The 21361-nt window shown below is 35.5% G+C and overlaps 1 protein-coding gene and 1 long non-coding RNA gene across 2 annotated transcripts; both read right to left on the reverse strand.

Annotated features, from left to right (window-relative positions):
* Positions 1-3561: 3561 nt before the first annotated feature.
* On the reverse strand, positions 3562-4536 carry LOC127834858 (uncharacterized). Its single transcript, XR_008028256.1, has 3 exons — positions 4153-4536; positions 3873-3937; positions 3562-3657 (listed from the first exon to the last, which is right to left on the reverse strand). It is a non-coding gene; the product is annotated as an uncharacterized LOC127834858 (long non-coding RNA).
* Positions 4537-9574: 5038 nt separating this feature from the next.
* On the reverse strand, positions 9575-11057 carry LOC127881736 (uncharacterized). Its single transcript, XM_052429852.1, has one exon. It carries the CDS (start codon positions 10784-10786, stop codon positions 9575-9577), a length of 1212 nt encoding a protein of 403 aa, XP_052285812.1. The 5' UTR covers positions 10787-11057.
* Between the last annotated feature and the right edge of the window lie 10304 nt (positions 11058-21361).

The raw sequence follows: 21361 nt of genomic DNA on the forward strand, positions 1-21361 counted from the left end.
GTATGGGGGTTCCTAGGATAAGAAAAGAAAAGGGAAGTAATGAGGTAAGAGAAAGTATGAGGAAAAAAGACAAGGAAATTTCTCCCGAAATGGCGTGAAGATTACAAATAGATGTCTTAAGTAGATGAATATTGAATTCATAAGCATCAGTAAGGCAAGCTAATAAGAATGATTGAATCATAATTGCGCATCTCCACGCACAAGAAAAAACAAATTAAATGATAAATATAAAGGTTTTGATAATACTTTGGTCGGGTCACATGAAAGATTGGTCAGGGCTAGTAGGTTCTGCATTTACTAGCCCGACTGGGCTAGTTGAAAAAAGTTAGTGTTAAGCCCTGCGGTCCGGATTGGTGAAAAAACATGGCCGCCTATTTATTTTCAGGTCACTAGGTCAAAGGTCAAGGTCACGATGACCTGAACTAGTAAAATGGTTTCTGGATGATAACTCAAGAACGCTTATGCCTAGGTTCATGAAACTTCATAGGTATATTGATCATGACTCGCAGATGACCCCTATTGATTATCAGGTCACTAGGTCAAAGGTCAAGGTCACATTGCCAAAAAAACGTATTCACACAATGGCTGTCAAGGTCACATCGACTCAACTTAAAGAAATTGTTTCCGGATGATAACTCAAGAATGCTTACGCCTAGGATCAAGAAACTTCATAGGTGCATTGGTCATGACTTGCAGATGAAATAATGATGAAACTTGACCAGGATGTTTGTCTGGACAATATCTAGGTCAAGTTTGACATTTGGTAAAGATTGAATGAACCGCCTCCTCTCAGGTGAGCGTACTAGGGCCATCTTGGCCCTCTTGTCTAATAAAGTATCTAAGCTATTGCATTCAAACTTGGTACACTTTCATACTATCTTGTGGGGAATTGGAAGGCAAAGATAACTCTGGCTGGCATTTTGACAGAATTATGTGCCCTTTTCATACTTTAAAAATTGAAAATTTGGTTTTGTGTTTAGGTCCACTTAATTCCTAAAGTATTAAAGCTATTGCTTTCATACTTGCAACACTTACTATCAGAAGGGGACTGTGCAGACAAAGTTATGTAACTGACTGGTATTTTGACAGAAATATGGTCCCTTTATACTTAGAAAATTGAAAATTTCGTTAAGTTTGGTGTTTTGGACCACTTTACTCCTAAGTATCATAGCTATTGCTTTCAGACTTGGAACACTGGCTAACTATCATAAGAGGACTGTACAGGACAAGTTGCATAACTTTGATTGGCATTTTGCACGAATTATGGCCCTTTTTTAGCTCATCTATTTTTTGAAAAAAAAAATGAGCTATTGTCATCACCTTGGCGTGGGCGTCGGCGTCCGGTTAAGTTTTGCGTTTAGGTACACTTTTCTCATAAAGTATCAATGCTATTGCATTCAAACTTGGTACACTTACTTACTATCATTAGGGGACTGGGCAGGCAAAGTAAGATTATTCTGGCTTGCATTTTGACATAATTATGTGCCCTTTTTATACTTAGAAAACTGAAAATTTTGCTTAAGTTTTGTGTTTAGGTCCATTTTATTCCTTAAGTATCAAATCCATTGCTTTCATACTTGCAACACTTACTAACTATCATAAGGGGACTGTGCAGGCATAGTTATGTAACTCTGATTGGCATTTTATCAGAATTATGGGCCCTTTTTATACTTAGAAAATTGAAAATTTGGTTTAGTTTTGTGTTTAGGTCCACTTTTTTCCTAAAGTATCAAAGCCATTGCTTTCATACTTGCAACACTTACTAACTATTGTAAGGGGACTGTGTAGGCAAAGTTATGTAACTCTGACTGGCATTTTGATGGAATTATGGGACCTTTATACTTGAAAATTTGGTTAAGTTTTGTGTTTTGGTCCACTTTACCCCTAAAGTATCATAGATATTGCTTTCGTACTTGGAACACTCGCAAACTATCATAAGGGGAGAGTAAAGGACATGTTGCATAACTCTGGTTGTCATTTTTACAGAATTATGGCCCTTTTTTGACTTAGTAACTTTGAATATATGGTTACATTTTGTGTTAAGATTCACTTTACTTCTAAAGTATCAAGGCTTTTGCTTTTAAACTTTAAATACTTTCATGCTATCAAGAGGGTACTGGACCTGGCAAGTTGAATTTTACCTTGACCTTTGAATGACCTTGACTCTCAAGGTCAAATAACTTCTTTATTTATGATTAGATTTGATTGATACTTTGACAAAACAACTCTTACCTGACATACCACAATTGACTCCGTCCAAACCATCCCCCCCTCCCCGAATCTCCCCCTCAATCCCCCCCATTATTTTTTTTTAAATTAAAGATCATCTAATAAATGACCACCACACCCTCACACTTTACACCCCCCCCCCACCCCACCCCCACCCCAAAAAAATAATTTTTATGCCCCCGGTAAGGTGGCATATAGCAGTTGAACTGTCTGTCAGTCAGTCTGTCTGTCAGTCCAAAAAAACTTTAACATTGGCCATAACTTTTTTACTTTTTAAGATAGCAACTTGATATTTGGCATACATGTGTATCTCATGGAGCTGCACATTTTGAGTGGTGGAAGGTCAAGGTCATCCTTCAAGGTCAAATGTCAAATTAATGGTGTCTGTCCGTCCGAAAACTTTAACATTGGTCATAACTTTTTCAATATTGAGGATAGCAACTTGATATTTGGCATGCATGTGTATCTCATGGAGCTGAACATTTTGAGTGGTAAAAGCTGAAGGTGAATGTCATCCTTCAAGGTCAAACGTCAAATTTATGGTGTCTGTCCGTTCAAAAACTTTAACATTGGCCATAACTTTTTTAATATTGAAGATAGCAACTTGATATTTGGCATGCATGTGTATGTCATGAAGCTGCACATTTTGAGTGGTTGAAGTTCAAGGTCATCCTTCAAGGTAAAAAAAAATAACAAATTCAAAGCGGCATTCTCATGAAGCTGCACATTTTGAGTGGTGGAAGTTCAAGGTCATCCTTCAAGGTCACAGGTCAAAAATCAAATAAAAAATTTCAAAGCGGCATTATCATAAAGCTGCACATTTTGAGTGGTGGAAGTTCAAGGTGAAGGTCATTCTTCAAGGTCAAGGTCATCCTTCATGGTCAAAGGTAAAAAAAAATCAAAGCGGCGTTATCATGAAGCTGCACATTTTGAGTGGTGTAGGTTCAAGGTCAAGGTCATCCTTCAAGGTCAAGGTCATCCTTCAAGGTCAAATGTCAAACAAAATATTAAAAAATCAAAGCGGTGTTATCATGAAGCTGCACATTTTAAGTGGTGAAAGTTCAAGGTCAAGGTCATCCTTCAAGGTAAAAAAAATAAATTTAAAATTCAAAGCGGCGTTCTCATGAAGCTGCACATTTTCAGTGGTGAAAGGTCAAGGTCATTATTCAAGGTCAAGGTCATCCTTCAAGGTCGAAGGGCAATTTTTTTTGTTTTAAATTCAAAGTGGCGTTCTCATGAAGCTGCACATTTTGAGTGGTGGAAGTTCTAGTGTAACCCTTGGTTACGGGTGTTGTAAACCAATACACAAGATAAATTTATAATTCAAGACAGTTTCCAAGTTCACTTCTTTTAATAAGGTTAGAAGTTCATAATCAAATTATGCAGAAGAAATAACTTGTATCCCAGAGTGAATCTCAATCGAAGGATCTGAAATATATAAAACAATAAAATACTAAACAATAAACAATAGTTCTGTTCTAGTGGCCTTAACATGTAATTTATATGACTCAACCATTCATATAAGATCCATGCACAAAAATGACAACAATAATCATAAATACAGCAACGCAGCATCAACAACTTTCCAAATAATGAGTTAACAAATATTTCATTCAACACAATACAATTTATACAATTCTTACCAATTTGTGGAATTGAGTCCCCTTTTCTCTTTCTCTTCCTTCAATCCTCTCTCACCCTACTGGTGCTGTAAATTAGAGCATGCAAACAGATATTATGGTGTTTCAACTGAGTGTATAGGTTGTTATCTAAAAGTGAATATACTAATTTGCTGCCATTCTGAACATTCGCGAAATCATATGATTTGAACATTTAACATGTTCAAACCTCAAACAAAATACAAAGAAAACAATGCATTGCAACCGTTTTCAATAACATACAATCAAATACAAACATACGAACCAATATTGACCACTAGAGTGAAGTTTTAACTGGTGGTTTTAGATTACATAAAAATGTCTTCCACCTTTTCCCTCGGATTTGATCATGTGATCACACTCAAGAAAATATAATGTTAAAATAATAGGTAAGGGTTATAAACCACTATTAAGACAAATCGGGAGAAAGTCGACCCGGTCACATACTCCCCCACTTCGAGAAATGACGTCCCGTCATAGACCCAATCAGTCAAATCCGTCAATCTTCCATAACTTATCTTCTAGGTACTTATTAAAAACAACTACATTGTATTTATTACAAATAATACTATACAAGATCTAAACGACAAAAAAATGTCAACTACATTACACTCAATCACTACATAATAGTAACTGCACCAACCAATCCAAGCTCCTCCTCCCCACCTTTTAACTGCGACCTCTCAGGTCTTTTTAAAATCTAAAATATATTTTAATTTTATTTATTTATTATTAACATTTTATTTTAATTTAGTTTTATTATTGTATACATTTATATTAAAGACAAAAGATTACATTGACTATAATTTTGTTATCATTTATATTTAAATTGTTTTGATTAACTTAAACTATAATGAACAATTAAATTATATTTTTAATGATGTTGTTTTTTTTTTGTTTTTTTTTATTTTTTAGTTATGCAAGATTATATGTATCTCATATTTAAGATAAACACAATTTCTATCATAAATTATGTGACAGCTTGATGTAACTGTAAGCAATACACAGTTATATACAAAATAAACCTTAATACAATCTAAAACATGCATGTACATACAACAATATTATAACATGTATTATATACATGTATCAATACTCAACCTAGCATTGAACATTTACATGTTGTGAAATGATTTGTATTCAGAAACCAAATATAACAATCAGACAATAATGTCTAAATAATACTTCTATGAAATCATTTCAATGCACATGTAATTGTTAAAACTATATACAAGTTTACACACATATTTTAAAATCAATGTAAAAAAACATATCAAATCCTGTCAGTTTTCACTGAAATATTGCCCCAACTAATTTATTGGCAATTTCAACATCCATATCTTCCAAAACCCCTGAATTAAGTAAAACATTTAAATTCATTATTTTACTTTCTAGTGTTTCTGGTGTCGTTGAGGTCATTAGATACGCACCATATCTATCGGGTGGTTTTCTAGGCCTCACAGATCTTCGAAGTTGAGGAACAGGTGGTGTTTTACTCTTAACACTTCCACTATGATCTATCTCATGTCTTGAACTTTCTGCATTAATTTCTATACCACTACTGTTCCTATTCTTTTCCTGTGGTTCTATTTTATTTGCCTCTATATGTTCAGATGTAATTCCTGTATTCGTTTCATCTGGTACAATATCCTCACTAGCCTCTGAATTATCAGCTTTGGGCTCAACATTCTCCTTTGTATCCAACCCTTCAGGTTGATTACTTACAGCATCTCCCACTGCAACATTATCTGACTCAACATTTGTTTCAGACTCTGATTCTGAATCAACACTCAGATTTTCAATCTCCTGATTCTTACTCTTAGTGACTGAAGCATGGGCGTCCCCATTTGCCAATGTAGTATATACAAAGTACGCTTCCTCTTCACTTTCGGAATCATCATTTCTGGTGACGTCACCTAACTCCTTTTTCACTGAAACGTCTGTTTCATAATCTTTGCACTGCTCAGCAATCAATTCTTCACTTTCATTTTCCTGTCCCTCTATTCGAAACAAATGGTTTCGATGCAATACTCTTTCTTTTCCAATATCTTCATTTCTGACTTTGAATACAGGTATATCATCCTTTGGCTGTTGCACAACTTCATATACTTCATTTTCATATTTGTCTTCAATTTTATGTTTGCCATCAAATGCCAGTCTTTTAACTAAAACTTTATCTCCTACAGATATTTTGACAGCTTTTGCTTTTTTGTCATAGCCTTTTTTCTGTTTAGTTTTGGCTTTTTCTGTATGAATTTGTACTATCTTTCTGGTAGTGTCCATTCTTTCTTTCAGCTCTTTAATGTAGTCATCTGTCTCCTTACTAACTGTTTGGTCTCTGATTTTTTCAAATGTTGCATCAATAGGAAGTCTCGGCTTCCTTCCAAACATTAATTCATATGGTGAATACCTTGTTGACTCATGTGGTACACAGTTATAAGAATATACAAGATGTCCAATGTACTTTTTCCAATCTTTTTTCTGTTCATTATTCAAGGTTCCAAGCATATCCAATAAGGTTCTATTAAATCTCTCAGGCCCTGAATTGCCTTGAGGATGGTAAGGTGTTGTATGGCTTTTTTTAATGTCTGTTAATTTACAAAGTTCCTTGATAATGTCGCTTTCAAAATTAGCACCCTGGTCCGAATGTAAACGTGTTGGTATTCCGTAATTCACTACAAAGTTGTTGTAAAACGCTTCAGCTGTTGTTTTCGCAGTTTGATTTTTTGTCGGTATGGCAACAGCATATTTTGTGTAATGATCTGTGATAATCAAGATGTTACTGATACCTCCTTTAGATGGTTCCAGAGTCAAGTAGTCGAAACAAACTAATTCCAAAGGATATGTTGTGGTAATACTCACTAGTGGAGCTCTACCTACAACAGACTTCCGCCTTAAACATCTCTCACATTTGTTCACATAATCATCTATTTCAGCTGCCATCCCTGGCCAGTAAAATCTCTCCCTCATCAACCTCATTGTTCTTTCTTTTCCGGGATGGCCTACATTGTCATGTACTCCTTTTAGGATATCTTTTTTGTAACAGTCTGGTACAACAAGTTGTTCTATAACTTGATCTTCATCATGTATTACTCTATATAAAATTCCACGTTTAATTTTAAAATTGTTGAACTGTTTTTTCATAATAAAATCATTTTTTGTCATGAATACAGATGGAATTGTCTCATCTATTTTGTATTTTCTCCAACGATCAATGAACTGATCTTGCCTTTGCATTCTTCTGATTTCTCTTAATTCTTTTTGTGCTAGTCCTTGACCTATTTCATCAATTTCCTCAAAATTGAGAGAAGCCATAGGCAAAGTTTCAATGTATGAATTTACAGTAATCATACCGTTACATATTGCCTTTACAGTGTGTTCATCAATTGTTACCATTTCTGCATTATTATTTACAACCCGTTCATATGGATACCTACTCATCCCATCAGCATCTGTATTTTGCATGCCTGGTCTGTAAGCAATATCAAATGAGTATTGTCCTAATGCAGCTACCCACCTCTGACCAGTTGCATCCAACTTCGCACTAGACAGGATATGAGTAAGCGGGTTGTTATCAGTAATAACTGAAAAGTGATTTAAAGATAGGTAGTCTGAAAACTTTTCAGTCACTGCCCACTTAAGAGCTAGGAATTCCAACTTAAAGGCACTGTAATTTCTTTCGGCTTTGTTCAAGGCACGGCTTGCATAAGCAATAACCCGTTTCTTATCTTCTTGAGTCTGGTATAGGACAGCACCTAAAGCTTTTATTGACGCATCGGTATGCAACTCAAAGGGTTTATTGAAATCAGGATACGCTAAAATTGGAGGAGAACATAAAATGTGCTTCAGTTTATCAAATATCTCTTGTTCATTGTCAGTCCATTTCCAAAGTTTATGATGTTTTGATTTGCCCTTTTTAACTGATGTTGGAGGAAGCAATTCTGATAATGGCCTTGTAATTTTGCTAAAATCCTTGACAAATCTGCGGTAATATCCCGCAAAGGCTAGAAATGAGCGCAATTCATCCGCATTTTCAGGTGTAGGCCAGTCCTTTACTTTTTGTATTTTTGCCGGATCCGTTTCAATACCGTCTGCACTGACCACATGACCTAGAAAATTGACTTTTGTCTGGAAAAAAGAGCATTTCTCAGCAGCTAGTTTCAGATTACATGATTTCAATCTCTCAAGTATGATATTTAATCTTTCTAAATGTTGTTCATATGTGTCACTATATATAATTAGGTCATCCAGAAATATTACGCAGATTTTCATGTTTAGTCCTTGTAGGCATTCCTCCATTAATCTTTGAAAAGTGGCCGGCGAATTGCTCAAACCAAACGGCATTTTGTTGAACTCATAGAATCCTAAGGAACCAACTGTGAATCCTGTGCGTTCCTTGTGGCTTTCCTCTACCTCAACCTGGTGATACCCGGACTTCATGTCGATAGTAGAGAAAAACTTCGCCCCATTTAAGCAGTCAAACACTTCTTCGATTCGTGGTAATGCATATGCGTCCTTAACTGTTTTATCATTCAACATTCTATAATCGACGCACATCCTAAGTTTACCATTTTTCTTTCTTACTAATACAACATTGCTTGTCCATGGTGATTTTGATGGTCTAATTATTCCCCCTTCTAAAAGCTGGTTAATGTGTTGTATTACTTCTTCTATCATTGGAGGTGGAATTCTGCGATGTCTTTGCTTAAAGGGTCTTTCATCTATTAAATCTATCCTATGTTTTATTTTGTTGCATACTCCTATGTCAGTTTCTGAAGTTGAAAAAATGTCTTTATGTGTCCTAAGTAAGTGTTTTAATTTCTCTCTTTGTTCAGTTGACAATATTCTGTGTTCGTCAATGTTCAATGTGTCTATTATTTCTTCATGTTCAGTATTGAGAGTGCAATTTTGCTCTTTTGTAACAGTTACTGGTTGCAGTTCACACAATATAGCTTTTGGTGAAATAACAACAGTGTTGGTTGTCAGATTAGATAATGTAACAATAACATGTTTCTGATCCGACTTCACATTCACAACTGCCGGTGTCACATCGACATATAATGGCAAGTTGCTGTGTTCTGACTCCTGCAACAATGCTGTTGTATCAGGGTAATTAACAGTCCTGTCAATGTACCCATTCAATTCCAAGCACTCATTTGGCTTTAATAAAACTTTGTGCGGAACTGCACATCTTATTAAAGCAATTTTATTCTTATTCTTTTTAAGGTCTTTTTCTCTTATTACCATGGTTCTTAAACTAAGGTACCAAGGGGTGTGAAGTTTAGCTTTTTGTAGAAAAGTATCTCCAAAGTTTTGTTTGCATTCTGTCAAATATTCTTGTAATATATTGGTGCCTATGATTACTGGTACTCTGGAAGAGTAATGAGTGTCAGGTGACACAAGAAACAAACAATGTTTCAATGTAGACCTAGGCAAACCTTCATCAATCTTCAAATCAATTTCAATATATCCAATATATGGCAATTCTTTACCATCCGCGCATTCAATTTTCAAAAGAGTGTTTAAAGGTTGTATCTCAATATTTACCAGTTGATTTTTATGAAAAGACTCTGATATAACGCTGACACAACTGCCTGTGTCTAAAAGTGCAAGTGTCTGTATGTCATTTATACAAACTTTGACTTCATTTGTTTCGCCAACAAGTTGAGGGTCTATCCTATGTGTGCCTACGTTCGATCCTGTTGCCGAGGCACTTTCACTTTTGGGCATTGCCATTGTTTGTGCCCTTTTTCTCTACATTTGAAACAAATGACCTCTGCATTTGCAGGACAGTCTCTCATAACATGCCCTTTTTCATGGCATTGATAGCATTCTACATTGAACGCCATGCTTTGAGGTCTAAAGTTTCCTCTAGGTGCATCAGCACCTCTGCCCCTATAGAAAGTACCATGGCCACTGCCCCTATCATGGGAAGTGCTACGACCACCTCTAAAATTACTTGTCGCATAAGCACCACGACCCTGACCCCTGTAATAATTTCTTCCTATGTAATACTGGGGCGCTTCCTGCTTTTTCTCCATCTGGTCTATTCGATGGTTCAATTGTTTAAGCAATTCTTTCATTTCCGATAGATCAGACTGCTCTTTCTTTTCAACATTTACAGCAGGTTTACATGTTTTCGTTTCCCCAACTGACTCCTTCATATCTGCTTCTATCTTCCTTAATTCTCGCTTAAATTCATCGTATTCAACCAGCTTGTCACATTGGTAAGTTGACAGATGCTTCAAATCCTTTTTTAATCCAGCATGTAGAACAGTTTTCAACACATCCATGTCAGATCGTTTCAAAGCCTTCAGATGTATGGCAGTTTCAAAAAATTCCTCTAGCCTAGCGGCATAGGCTGAAACAGACTCTCCTGTCTGTTGTTGGCTAGAATAAAATTTCCGCATTACACTTTCACGCGACTCTATACAACCATATGTGCTGTCAAGCTTCTGCATGACTTCTTGAAGAGTCACATCAGGTCCTAGACGACGTAGTACATCGCCAGCACTTCCTTTCACAGCACGTCGAACACCCAATAAAACTTGTTCTGATTTGAACACCTTGCTGTTGACTGTGGCCTCCACCTCATACTTGAAAGTATCCCATGTGACTTCCCCTTTCCCTTGATCTCCGAAGAATATGGACAGTTTTGGGTATTGATAACCCACTTTAACTTCAGTCGCTTTAGGCACAACATGTTCCGGCTCTTCACTTTTCACACTTCCGAACGCTTGTGCAATTCTTAGCATATCTTGTGGAGTGTCACACTTCGGTTGGATACCAAAAATTTTCAAGGCTTCCAACAACTTAACTTCGTCCTTTGTTAAGTCTACCGGTCCTGTCGCCATGTTGAATTTTCCTTCTTCTTGTTGCTCCTCCTCAGAATCAGCCATTTAACAAACTTTTCCACTAAGCAGTTTAATGTTTATAACTATGCACAAAGTTTAAATGTCACTCACTATTAATTGTCTTTCACACATAAAAGTCAAAATCACTTTTTAATAAGTCTATAATACACCTGTGGAGCACTGAATGGCCGAAGATTTTCACTATGTCTGTAAATTTCAATATCCAAAACAACCCGTTGTACAAAAAATAAAATGTCAAACAGCACAAAATAATACAATCATGATAACATTCATTCACAATAAAATTCACATATCTTAAAATGTAATAGCAGTATACTTTAATGTTAAAGTTATAAATGGCATACACTTATCACAGCTATGATCAATGTAATTAAAAAGTTTATTTTTTTTTTTCTTTTTTTATTATTATTTATTTTATTTTACTTATATAATTAATTTGTATTAAATAATTATTTTATTTTAATCTCTTTAAACAGTTTAAGTGTGTTTAATAAAATTATTAACTTTGATTTAATGAACTATTTAACAATAGCTTTAGGGTAAATACGGTATTGCACAAGGTGCGCTTATTATGAAGTATAAAAACTTTACGGTAAACCGAACAATGTTTGTAATATCTCCTGTCGTTCAGAAAATTCCCAATTTCAATTATACAGAACCAAGTTATAATCCTAATCTGTGGTAAAACTACAGAACAGGATGAAAAAAACACTTAATTAAACTATGAAATGTGTCGGTCATACATGTATTTGCATATATATGTATGAACTCTTTTTCTGAAAAGAAATATCTGACAAAACTGAAATTTAAACAGAATTATATTTATATTGGTTGAATAATTATTTAATAATGTAGAAATTACAATATGTAATACAAAATATTGCAATAAAAGACTTTTGTTTCAAAACTTTTTTTAGTTGGCACAACTACCAAATCTAACTAAATTTCTAATACTACATAGTAAAACTGCTGAACTATTTACTTGTCAATAGTCACGAAATGTCAGCACCAAATGTCAACTTCAAGGTCAACACAGACAGATATTCCAGTTAATAACCAGGAACAGAACAGAAAATATTGAATATGGGTCAGCAATAAAAAAATAACTGAAACGGTTGCAACACTATCAAAAGTAATGTAGAGTAATAAAAGTAAATTCAGAATAGCAGCAATGTGATTATTAATGAAATATTAGTAAGAATGCCAATATTAAATACTGTATTCCGCCACCAATTAATTAAAGTGAATCCTGCGAAATCTCTTCAAAAATCACTTTCGTACTTACAATATCATACACAATGGAAATAAACAAGATGTTACAGTTTTTTCCAACCCACCTTTTTTGTTTTAAAGAAATTAATAAAATATGGCCAAAATCAAAACTGTAACAACTGCAAAATTTCCTCTAAAAATATTACTTACAAATCTGCTGTTTTTCTTTTTCTGGCCACCAGAACACAATATATTTATTAAAATAATAACACTGTTTCAAGTCCTAATTGCACAATAGTTTTGTGCGTTAATAAATGTCCACATGAATTGCTGGTTCTAGAAGAAATCCTTCGGATAAGTCGTGATGTCTTGTACATGTACAAGTTGGAGCCTAGGCCTGTATACCGGTGACGATGGTCTTGAAGAATGCGCTTGTCTGATCAGGTTCCTACATCTGTGGATAATTTACGTTGGGCGCCATTTGTAACCCTTGGTTACGGGTGTTGTAAACCAATACACAAGATAAATTTATAATTCAAGACAGTTTCCAAGTTCACTTCTTTTAATAAGGTTAGAAGTTCATAATCAAATTATGCAGAAGAAATAACTTGTATCCCAGAGTGAATCTCAATCGAAGGATCTGAAATATATAAAACAATAAAATACTAAACAATAAACAATAGTTCTGTTCTAGTGGCCTTAACATGTAATTTATATGACTCAACCATTCATATGCACAAAAATGACAACAATAATCATAAATACAGCAACGCAGCATCAACAACTTTCCAAATAATGAGTTAACAAATATTTCATTCAACACAATACAATTTATACAATTCTTACCAATTTGTGGAATTGAGTCCCCTTTTCTCTTTCTCTTCCTTCAATCCTCTCTCACCCTACTGGTGCTGTAAATTAGAGCATGCAAACAGATATTATGGTGTTTCAACTGAGTGTATAAGTTGTTATCTAAAAGTGAATATACTAATTTGCTGCCATTCTGAACATTCGCGAAATCATATGATTTGAACATTTAACATGTTCAAACCTCAAACAAAATACAAAGAAAACAATGCATTGCAACCGTTTTCAATAACATACAATCAAATACAAACATACGAACCAATATTGACCACTAGAGTGAAGTTTTAACTGGTGGTTTTAGATTACATAAAGATGTCTTCCACCTTTTCCCTCGGATTTGATCATGTGATCACACTCAAGAAAATATAATGTTAAAATAATAGGTAAGGGTTATAAACCACTATTAAGACAAATCGGGAGAAAGTCGACCCGGTCACACTAGGTCAAGGTCATTCTTCAAGGTCAAGGTCATTCTTTAAGGTCAAAGGTAAAAAAATAATAATTTCAAAGCGGCATTCTCATGAAGCTGCACATTTTGAGTGGTGGAAGTTCAAGGTCATCCTTCAAGGTCAAAGATCAAAAAAATAATATTTCAAAGCGGCCTTCTCATAAAGCTGCACATTTTGAGTGGTGAAAGTTGAAGGTTTAGGTCATCCTTCGGTGAAAGGTAAAAAAAAAATCAATAATAATATCAAAGCGGCGCAATAGGGGGCATTGTGTTTCTGATAAACACATCTCTTGTTTTTTTCAAACATGGTTAAAAAACACAAATATTTATTTTTATTATTTTATTTTTGAAATACCGTCCAACCATACCACCAAAGAATCCCCCCCCACCCCAATTTTTTTATATATTTTTTTGCATTTTTGGAAGATAATGTAATAAATGACCACACCCCCACACTATACACCCCTCTCCACTCCACCCCTTCATCCTTTGTGATTGAAATTGAGATAGGTCCCTACACCTTTAAAAAGGAAAATAGACGAGTGGTGCTCTTGTTTTTACTTTTTATGGCCCTTTTTTTACTTAGTAACTTTGAATATTTGGTTAAATTTTGTGTTTGGATCCACTTTACTTCATAAGTATCAAGGCTTTCAAACTTCAAATACTTTCATACTATCATGAGGGTACTTACTGTACCTGGTAAGCTGAATTTGACCTTGACCTTTGAATGACCTTGACTCTTAAGGTCAAATTATTAAATTTTGCTAAAATTGCCATAACTTCTTTGCTTATTAACAAATTTGAGTCATACTATTAACAAAACAACACTTACCTAACATTCCACAATAGACTCCATCCAAACCATCCCCCACACCCTAGCCCAGAATCCCCCGCCCCCCCCCCCCCAAAAAAAAATAAAAAATTGTTTCGTTATTTTTCTTATTTTTGAAAGATTATCATTCTAATAAATGACCACACCTCTCAACCCTCACCCCGACCTCTCCCCCCCCATTTTTTTTAAACATGGTTAAAAAAACAAATATTTATTTTTATTATTTTATTTTTGAAAGACCGTCCAACCATCCGGACCCAAGAATCCCCCTAAACACATTTTTTTTTCATATTTTTGGAAGAGAATGTAATTAATGACCACACCCACACACTATACACCCCTCACCACCCCCACCCCTCCCTTGTTTTTATGCCCGGGGGTATATTGTTTTTGGCCTGTCTGTCTGCCATTGTGTGTGTCTGTCCCAAAACAGGGTTCGACATTTACTTTTTTTTACAGCAAGACCGTCGGACCAGCTCCTCTTAAAATGTACTAGCCCGAACCTGATGTCTACTAGACCATAAATGACATAGCAAATGAACACAATTGTGTCATGTAACTGTTTAATCAGGATTTATCAGTAAATAATCAGTGAACACCAGATTTTTTTATGCATAGAGTAAAACAATAAAATAACACTTTTTATGCCCCTATTTCGAAGAAAAGGGGGTATATAGTCTACGCACTGTCCGTCGGTCGGTCGGTCGGTTAGTCGGTCGGTCGGTTGGTCACACTTCGTGTCCGCTCTCTAATTCAAATAGTTTTCAGCCGATCTTTACCAAACTTGGTCAGAAGTTGTATCCAGACAATATCTAGGTCAAGTTCGAATATGGGTCATGCCGGGTCAAAAACTAGGTCACAGGGTCACTTAGTGCATTTCAAGGATTTAGCATGGTGTCCGCTCTCTAATTGAAGTAGTTTTCATCTGATCTTTACTAAACTTGGTCAGAAGTTATATCAAGACAATATCTAGGTCAAGTTTGAATATGGGTCATGCCGGGTCAAAAACTAGGTCACTTAGTGCATTTCAAGGATTTAGCATGGTGTCCACTCTCTAATTGAAGTAGTTTTCATCTGATCTTTACTAAACTTGGTAAGAAGTTTATTAAGACAATATCTAGGTCAAGTTCGAATATGGGTCATGCCAGGTCAAAAACTAGGTCATGGGGTCACTTAGTGCATTTCAAGGATTAAGCATGTTGTCCGCTCTCTAGTTTATGTGGCTTTCTGATTTATTTTGATATTCTAAGCAGTTTTTATGCCCCCGAAGGAGGGCATATAGTGATCGGACTGTCCATTCGTCTGTCCGTCCGTCTGTCTGTCACATTTTGCGTTTATATTTAGAAAAATGCTTATTACTTCTATGTTGCTTCAGATAGCAATTTCATATTTGGCATGCATGTGTATATGGACAAGGCCTTTCCATACGCACACACATTTTGACCGCTGTGACCTTGACCTTCAACTTAGGGTCCGCGTTTAGGTTCGAAATCTGCGTTTAGGATTTGAAAAAAGCTAATAACTTCTACCAAGCGTTTACACAGTTATACTTTTATGTAGTGACAAAGTTACAGTTGGGAGCATCCGTGTCCTGTGGACACATTTCTTGTTTTGCTTTTCTTCGTCAAATTCAAGCCATGGGAACTGATTGATTTTCCATCTAGGATAAAATTGACGTTTTTGTGTTTCTTCATATTTATGTTTCGTGTCAGTTAAGCGTCGGATTCTATTTTATTAACTGATTTGTCTGACAAAAATCTGAACTTGAACAAAGCCAAACTTTAAATTACATTGTCTTGCCTGCTACGCAAAAATGTTAACATTGACGATACAGATTTTCGATAGGAGTCGTAAAATCATGCTCTACAATTTTACGACACTGCAGAAAATCATTAATATTCATGACAATACTTTGACAAAACAACACTTACCTGACATACCACAATGGACTCCATCCAAACTATCCCTCCCCCCCCCTAAAACAAATAAAAAATAAATAAAATATTTTTCTTAATTTTTGAAAGATTATCTATTAAATGACCACACAACCAAATTATACCCCCCTCTCCATGATGGCTTATGTTATATTGTCAAGCACTCGAATAGTCGAGCGCGCTGTCCTCTGACAGCTCTTGTTTTCTAAACGCTGTCAGATATTTACCTGACTTTGTGTGTGTGAGTCTACCTACATTACTTACAGATCAAGTTCGTGTTTCTTTCTGGTCCATTGAATTTTGGCGAAGTTGTGGGCTTTAGACTAAGAAATGTTTTCTTTAAGACCTGTTTTCCATACTTTTTTCCCAAATGCTTGCATATATTTACCTGATTTTTGGTTCGTGAGTCTACCTACCAGTATATTACTTACAGATCAAGATTGTGTTACTTTCCAGTCCATCGATTTTTGAGGAAGTTACGGGCCACGGACTTACTCTTTTCCAGATTATTTTTCCAAAAAAGCTTCAAGATACTGGCCTTATTTTGGTGTGTGAGTCTACATGACTTAACGATCAAGTTCAAGTGTTCCGGTCCATTGATTTTTGATGAAGTTGAGGACCTTGGACTTAACAATTTTCTCTATAATAACACTTTTCAGAGGGCATTGTGTTTCACAAACACAGCTCTTCTTTTTTTGACATATGTGTACAGCCCATTCTCTTTACATCAGCCAGTCGATGGAAGTGGTCAAAGGCTGTTGTAGGCAGATTACCACTTTTTACATGGTTGGTCAGCTGATAGTGTTATACCCCCAAATAAACAAACAAACTTTACTTTGTACACAAACATCACACATCATTCAAACAACCACAAACTCAGCACATCGCATCTTAAAAAAATAAAATATGTTTAAATATACATGAACTACTGCCTCAGATTTTGTTCTTCATGCATAAGGCTCCTCTTGCTTCATCAAGACTTAGATGTGTGCATCACTGTTGTATTTTTCAGATTAAAATAGAATTGGCAGACTGGAATAATATATTACCCGCGCAATATTTTTTTCATTTTTATGCAAATAACATGAAATTTCTTTAGCTTATCTGTTCCATGAGGTTGATCCCAGATTAAATCATTTTTAACATGAAGAATGCGTTGTAGTTATTGTTTCGGTTTGTTTTGCCAAGTGGTCGTGAGTCTTAACTAAAAGAATAATTTTTGTTTACATTAATTATTTCTTTTCTGATTATGTTTCTGGAGTTTTAATGTACCTTTATATTTTAATTTATCACATGATGCTACATCTATGTAGTATCACCAGTAGTAATATTGTTATCTTAAACATGTGTAATGAAGTTAATTTTTGTTTGACTCACCAAAAACATGACACTATTTTTCTGACAGGACATTGCAAGTTCAAGTTCTGTTTGACAATGTAAACAACTTGATGGTTTAATTGTGATTTTAACATAAATATAAATTTTGATTGCTACTTTAAAAATAAGTGATTGAAACGATCTTACACGTCTTATCATGTCATGCCATGATTCATTAAACATTTAACCCAGGAAATGTGTTTGTAAGCTTGCCAAAGGCAACATTCCTGAACAAATTAAAAAAATTAGGTATGAATTCACAACTCGTATTAGATCGTATATACGTTAATGTATATGACACAACAAAAGGTGATAACACTGAAAGATTATTTCATTTTAAACTGTCAAACTCTATATCCAAGGAAATGTGCATGATTATAAATCCCAAAGTGTTCACAGTTTTGTAAGTTAAAATGAACAATTCAGTTCCTGATTATTGTTATGTTCTTCTGACAAAATTGTTTCTATTCACAAAGTGATCAGTCGATAAACTACAGAAAAAGTGTATTACATAGAAAATATGTAAATTGGTTGTTTGTCCTCTTTGTCATAGGATGGCTGGTCAACCGTGGCTAACAAGGGTACCTTATCACAACATCGAAAGGAGACACTGCCAGCTCAGCAGGTGAAGGAGCCAAAAGAGAGACCATCTGGCACTCAAAAACCAGCAGCATTAGTAACCATGGTAAATGAAATGAAAAAATTGTTTATATTTTTACAAAAATCCTTGTTATGCCCCTGGTAGGGTTGCATATAGCAGCCATCAATGAAATTTCTGTTCGTCTGAGAGTCCGTCTGGCATTTCATTTATGGAGTTTTTATAGCTCACCTGATTGCTCAGGTGAGCTTTTGTGACCAGTCTTTGTCCGTCGTCCATACGTCATCTGTCCGTCCATCCGTTTGTCGTCCGTCCACATTTGTTCGTAAACACTCTAGAGGCCACATTTATTGTCCGATCTTCATGAAACTTGGTCAGAAGCTTTGTCTCAATGAATCTCGGTCGAGTTCGAAACTGGGTCATGCCGGGTAAAAAACTAGGTCACTAGGTCAAAAAAAAGAAAAAATACTGTAGAAGTCACATTTCATGCCCAATCTTCATGTATCTTTGTCAAAATGATTGTCTTAATGATATGTTGGTCAAGTTCAAAAGTGGTTCCGGTCCGTTGAAAAACATGGCCGCCAGTGGGCGGGGCAGTTTTCCTTATTTGGCTATAGAGAAACCTTGTAAACACTCTAGAAGTCACAATTTTTTCCCAATCATGAAAGTTGGTCAAAACATTGGTTTTATTGATGTCTCGGACGAGTTCGATAATGGTCCAGATCGGTGAAAAAACATGACTGCAAGTGGGCGGGGCATTCTTCTCTATATGTGTACAGGGAAAACATGTGAACACTCTAGTATTCACATTTTTGGCCCAATTTTCATGAACTTTGGTCAAAACATTTCTTTCCTTGAAATGAGAGTTGAGTTTGAAAATGGTTCCGGTCAGTTAAATAACATGGCTGCCAGAGGGGGGGGCAGTTTTCCTTATTTGGCTATAGAGAAACCTTGTAAACACTCTAGAAGTCACAATTTTGCCCAATCATCATGAAAGTTGGTCAAAACATTGGTTTTATTGATGTCTCGGAAGAGTTCGAAAATGGTCCAGATTGGTGAAAAAACATGGCCGCCAGTGGGCGGGGCATTTTTCTCTATATGTATATAGTGAAAACATGTGAACACTCTAGAAGTCACATTTTTGGCCCAATTTTCATGAAATTTGGTTAGAACATTATTTTGTTTCCTTGATATGAGAGTTGAGTTTGAAAATAGTTCCAGTCAGTTGAATAACATGGCTGCCGGGGGGGGGGGGGCAGTTTTCTCATATTTTTATAGTAAAAAAAGCTTGTGAACACTCTAGAAGTCACATTTTTTGTGCCTTATCATCATGAAACTTGGTGAAAAGATTGGTTTACATGTAGCACATAATTTATGCCATAATTATTGCCCTTAGATTGTCCAAATTTTCATTATATTATACAAAATCCTTGTAAACACTCAAGATGTCACAATTTTGTTTCAGATTTTATGAATCTTGGTCATAATATTAATTTTTACGCCCCCCTTCGAAGAAGAGGGGGTATATTTCTTTGCTCATGTCGGTCTGTCGGTCGGTCGGTCTGTCGGTCCGTCCACCAGGTGGTTGTTAGACGATAACTCAAGAACGCTTAGGCCTAGGATAATGAAACTTCATAGGTACATTGATCATGACTCGCAGATGACCCCTATTGATTTTGAGGTCACTAAGTCAAAGGTCAAGGTCACTGTGACCCGAAATAGTAAAATGGTTTCCGGATGATATTTCAAGAACGCTTATGCCTAGGATCATGAAACTTGATAGGTAGATTGATCATGACAATGAGATGACTCCTATTGATTTTCAGGTCACTAGGTCAAAGGTCAAGGTCACGGTGACCCGAAATAGTAAAATGGTTTGCGGATGATAATTCAAGAACGCTTATGCCTAGGATCATGAAACTTGATAGGTAGATTGATCATGACTAGCAGGTGACCCCTATTGATTTTCAGGCCACTAGGTCAAAGGTCAAGGTCACGGCGACCTATAATAGTAAAATGGTTTCCAGATGATAACTCAAGAACGCTTAGGCCTAGGATCATGAAACTTTATAGGTACATTGATCATGACTTCAAGATGACCCCTATTGATTTTCAGGTCACTAGGTCAAAGGTCAAGGTCACGGTGACCTGAAATAGTAAGTTGGTTTCTGGATGATAACTCAAGAACGCTTATGCCTAGGATCATGAAACTTCATAGGTACAATGATCATGACTCGCAGATGACTCTATTGATTTTCAGGTCACTAGGTCAAAGGTGAAGGTCATGGTGACCTGAAAATGTAAAATGTTTTCTGAATGATAACTCAAGAACGCTTTTGCCAAGGATCATGAAACTTCATAGGGACAATGATCATGACTCGAAGATGACCCCTATTGATTTTCAGGCCACTAGGTCAAGGTCAAAGTCACGGTGACCTGAAATAGTAAAATGGTTTCTGGATGATTACTCAAGAACATTTCTACCGAGGTTCATGAAACTTCATATGTATATTGATCATGACTCGCAGATGACCCCTATTGATTATCAGGTCACTAGGTCAAAGGTTAAGGTCACAGTGCCAAAAAACGTATTCACACAATGGCTGTCAAGGTCACAGTGACTCAACTTAGAAAAATGGTTTCCGGATGATCAATCAAATCAATCTCAAAATATCAAATGTTACTAAAATAAGTCACTGAAATGTCTCTTGATGATAGAAGATTGCGAATTATAAAATGACAATAAAAATGTCAAATCCATATCGAATCATATAATAACTGCATTAAAGTCACACACCTTGAAATGAAGTAAATGTTAATCAATACATATAGATGCAATTTGAAAATGTGCAAAATTGCCATTCAATCTATAGCCTAGTTAGCAAGTAATTTATTATTTTTTTAATTTTAAAACCAAAACTAGGATTTCTAAATGTATACGTACATTTCGACAAACGCGATTATTTTTAAGTTTAAGCGCAAAACAGATGGATTTCCACCTTGTAACCACCAGATATATTATAATTTAGATAGATTAAATTAAATGTATAGCCTAGTTAGCAATTAATTTATTATTTTCAAACGGTACTGCATTGAAAACCGAAAGAAGGATTTCTAGACGTATACGTCCATTTCGACAAACGCGATTATTTTTAAGTTTTAAAGCGCAAAAGAGACGGATTCCTACAATGTAACCACCAACTATATTCTAATTGGCATAGATACAATATGTTTCTTATTTATACTTAAATATACTATGCCATGTATTGCATTTCAAGGTGTGTGGCTTTAACTAATTAGTGATTATTTAATTAATGATACTTATCAAAAG

This window comes from Dreissena polymorpha, chromosome 1, assembly GCF_020536995.1.
Source record: "Dreissena polymorpha isolate Duluth1 chromosome 1, UMN_Dpol_1.0, whole genome shotgun sequence".
NCBI lineage: Eukaryota > Metazoa > Mollusca > Bivalvia > Myida > Dreissenidae > Dreissena > Dreissena polymorpha.

Coding starts and splice junctions, on each gene's coding strand:
- LOC127881736 (XM_052429852.1), bottom strand. CDS start 10,786: ATGGCTGATTCTGAGGAGGAGCAACAAGAAGAAGGAAAATTCAACATG.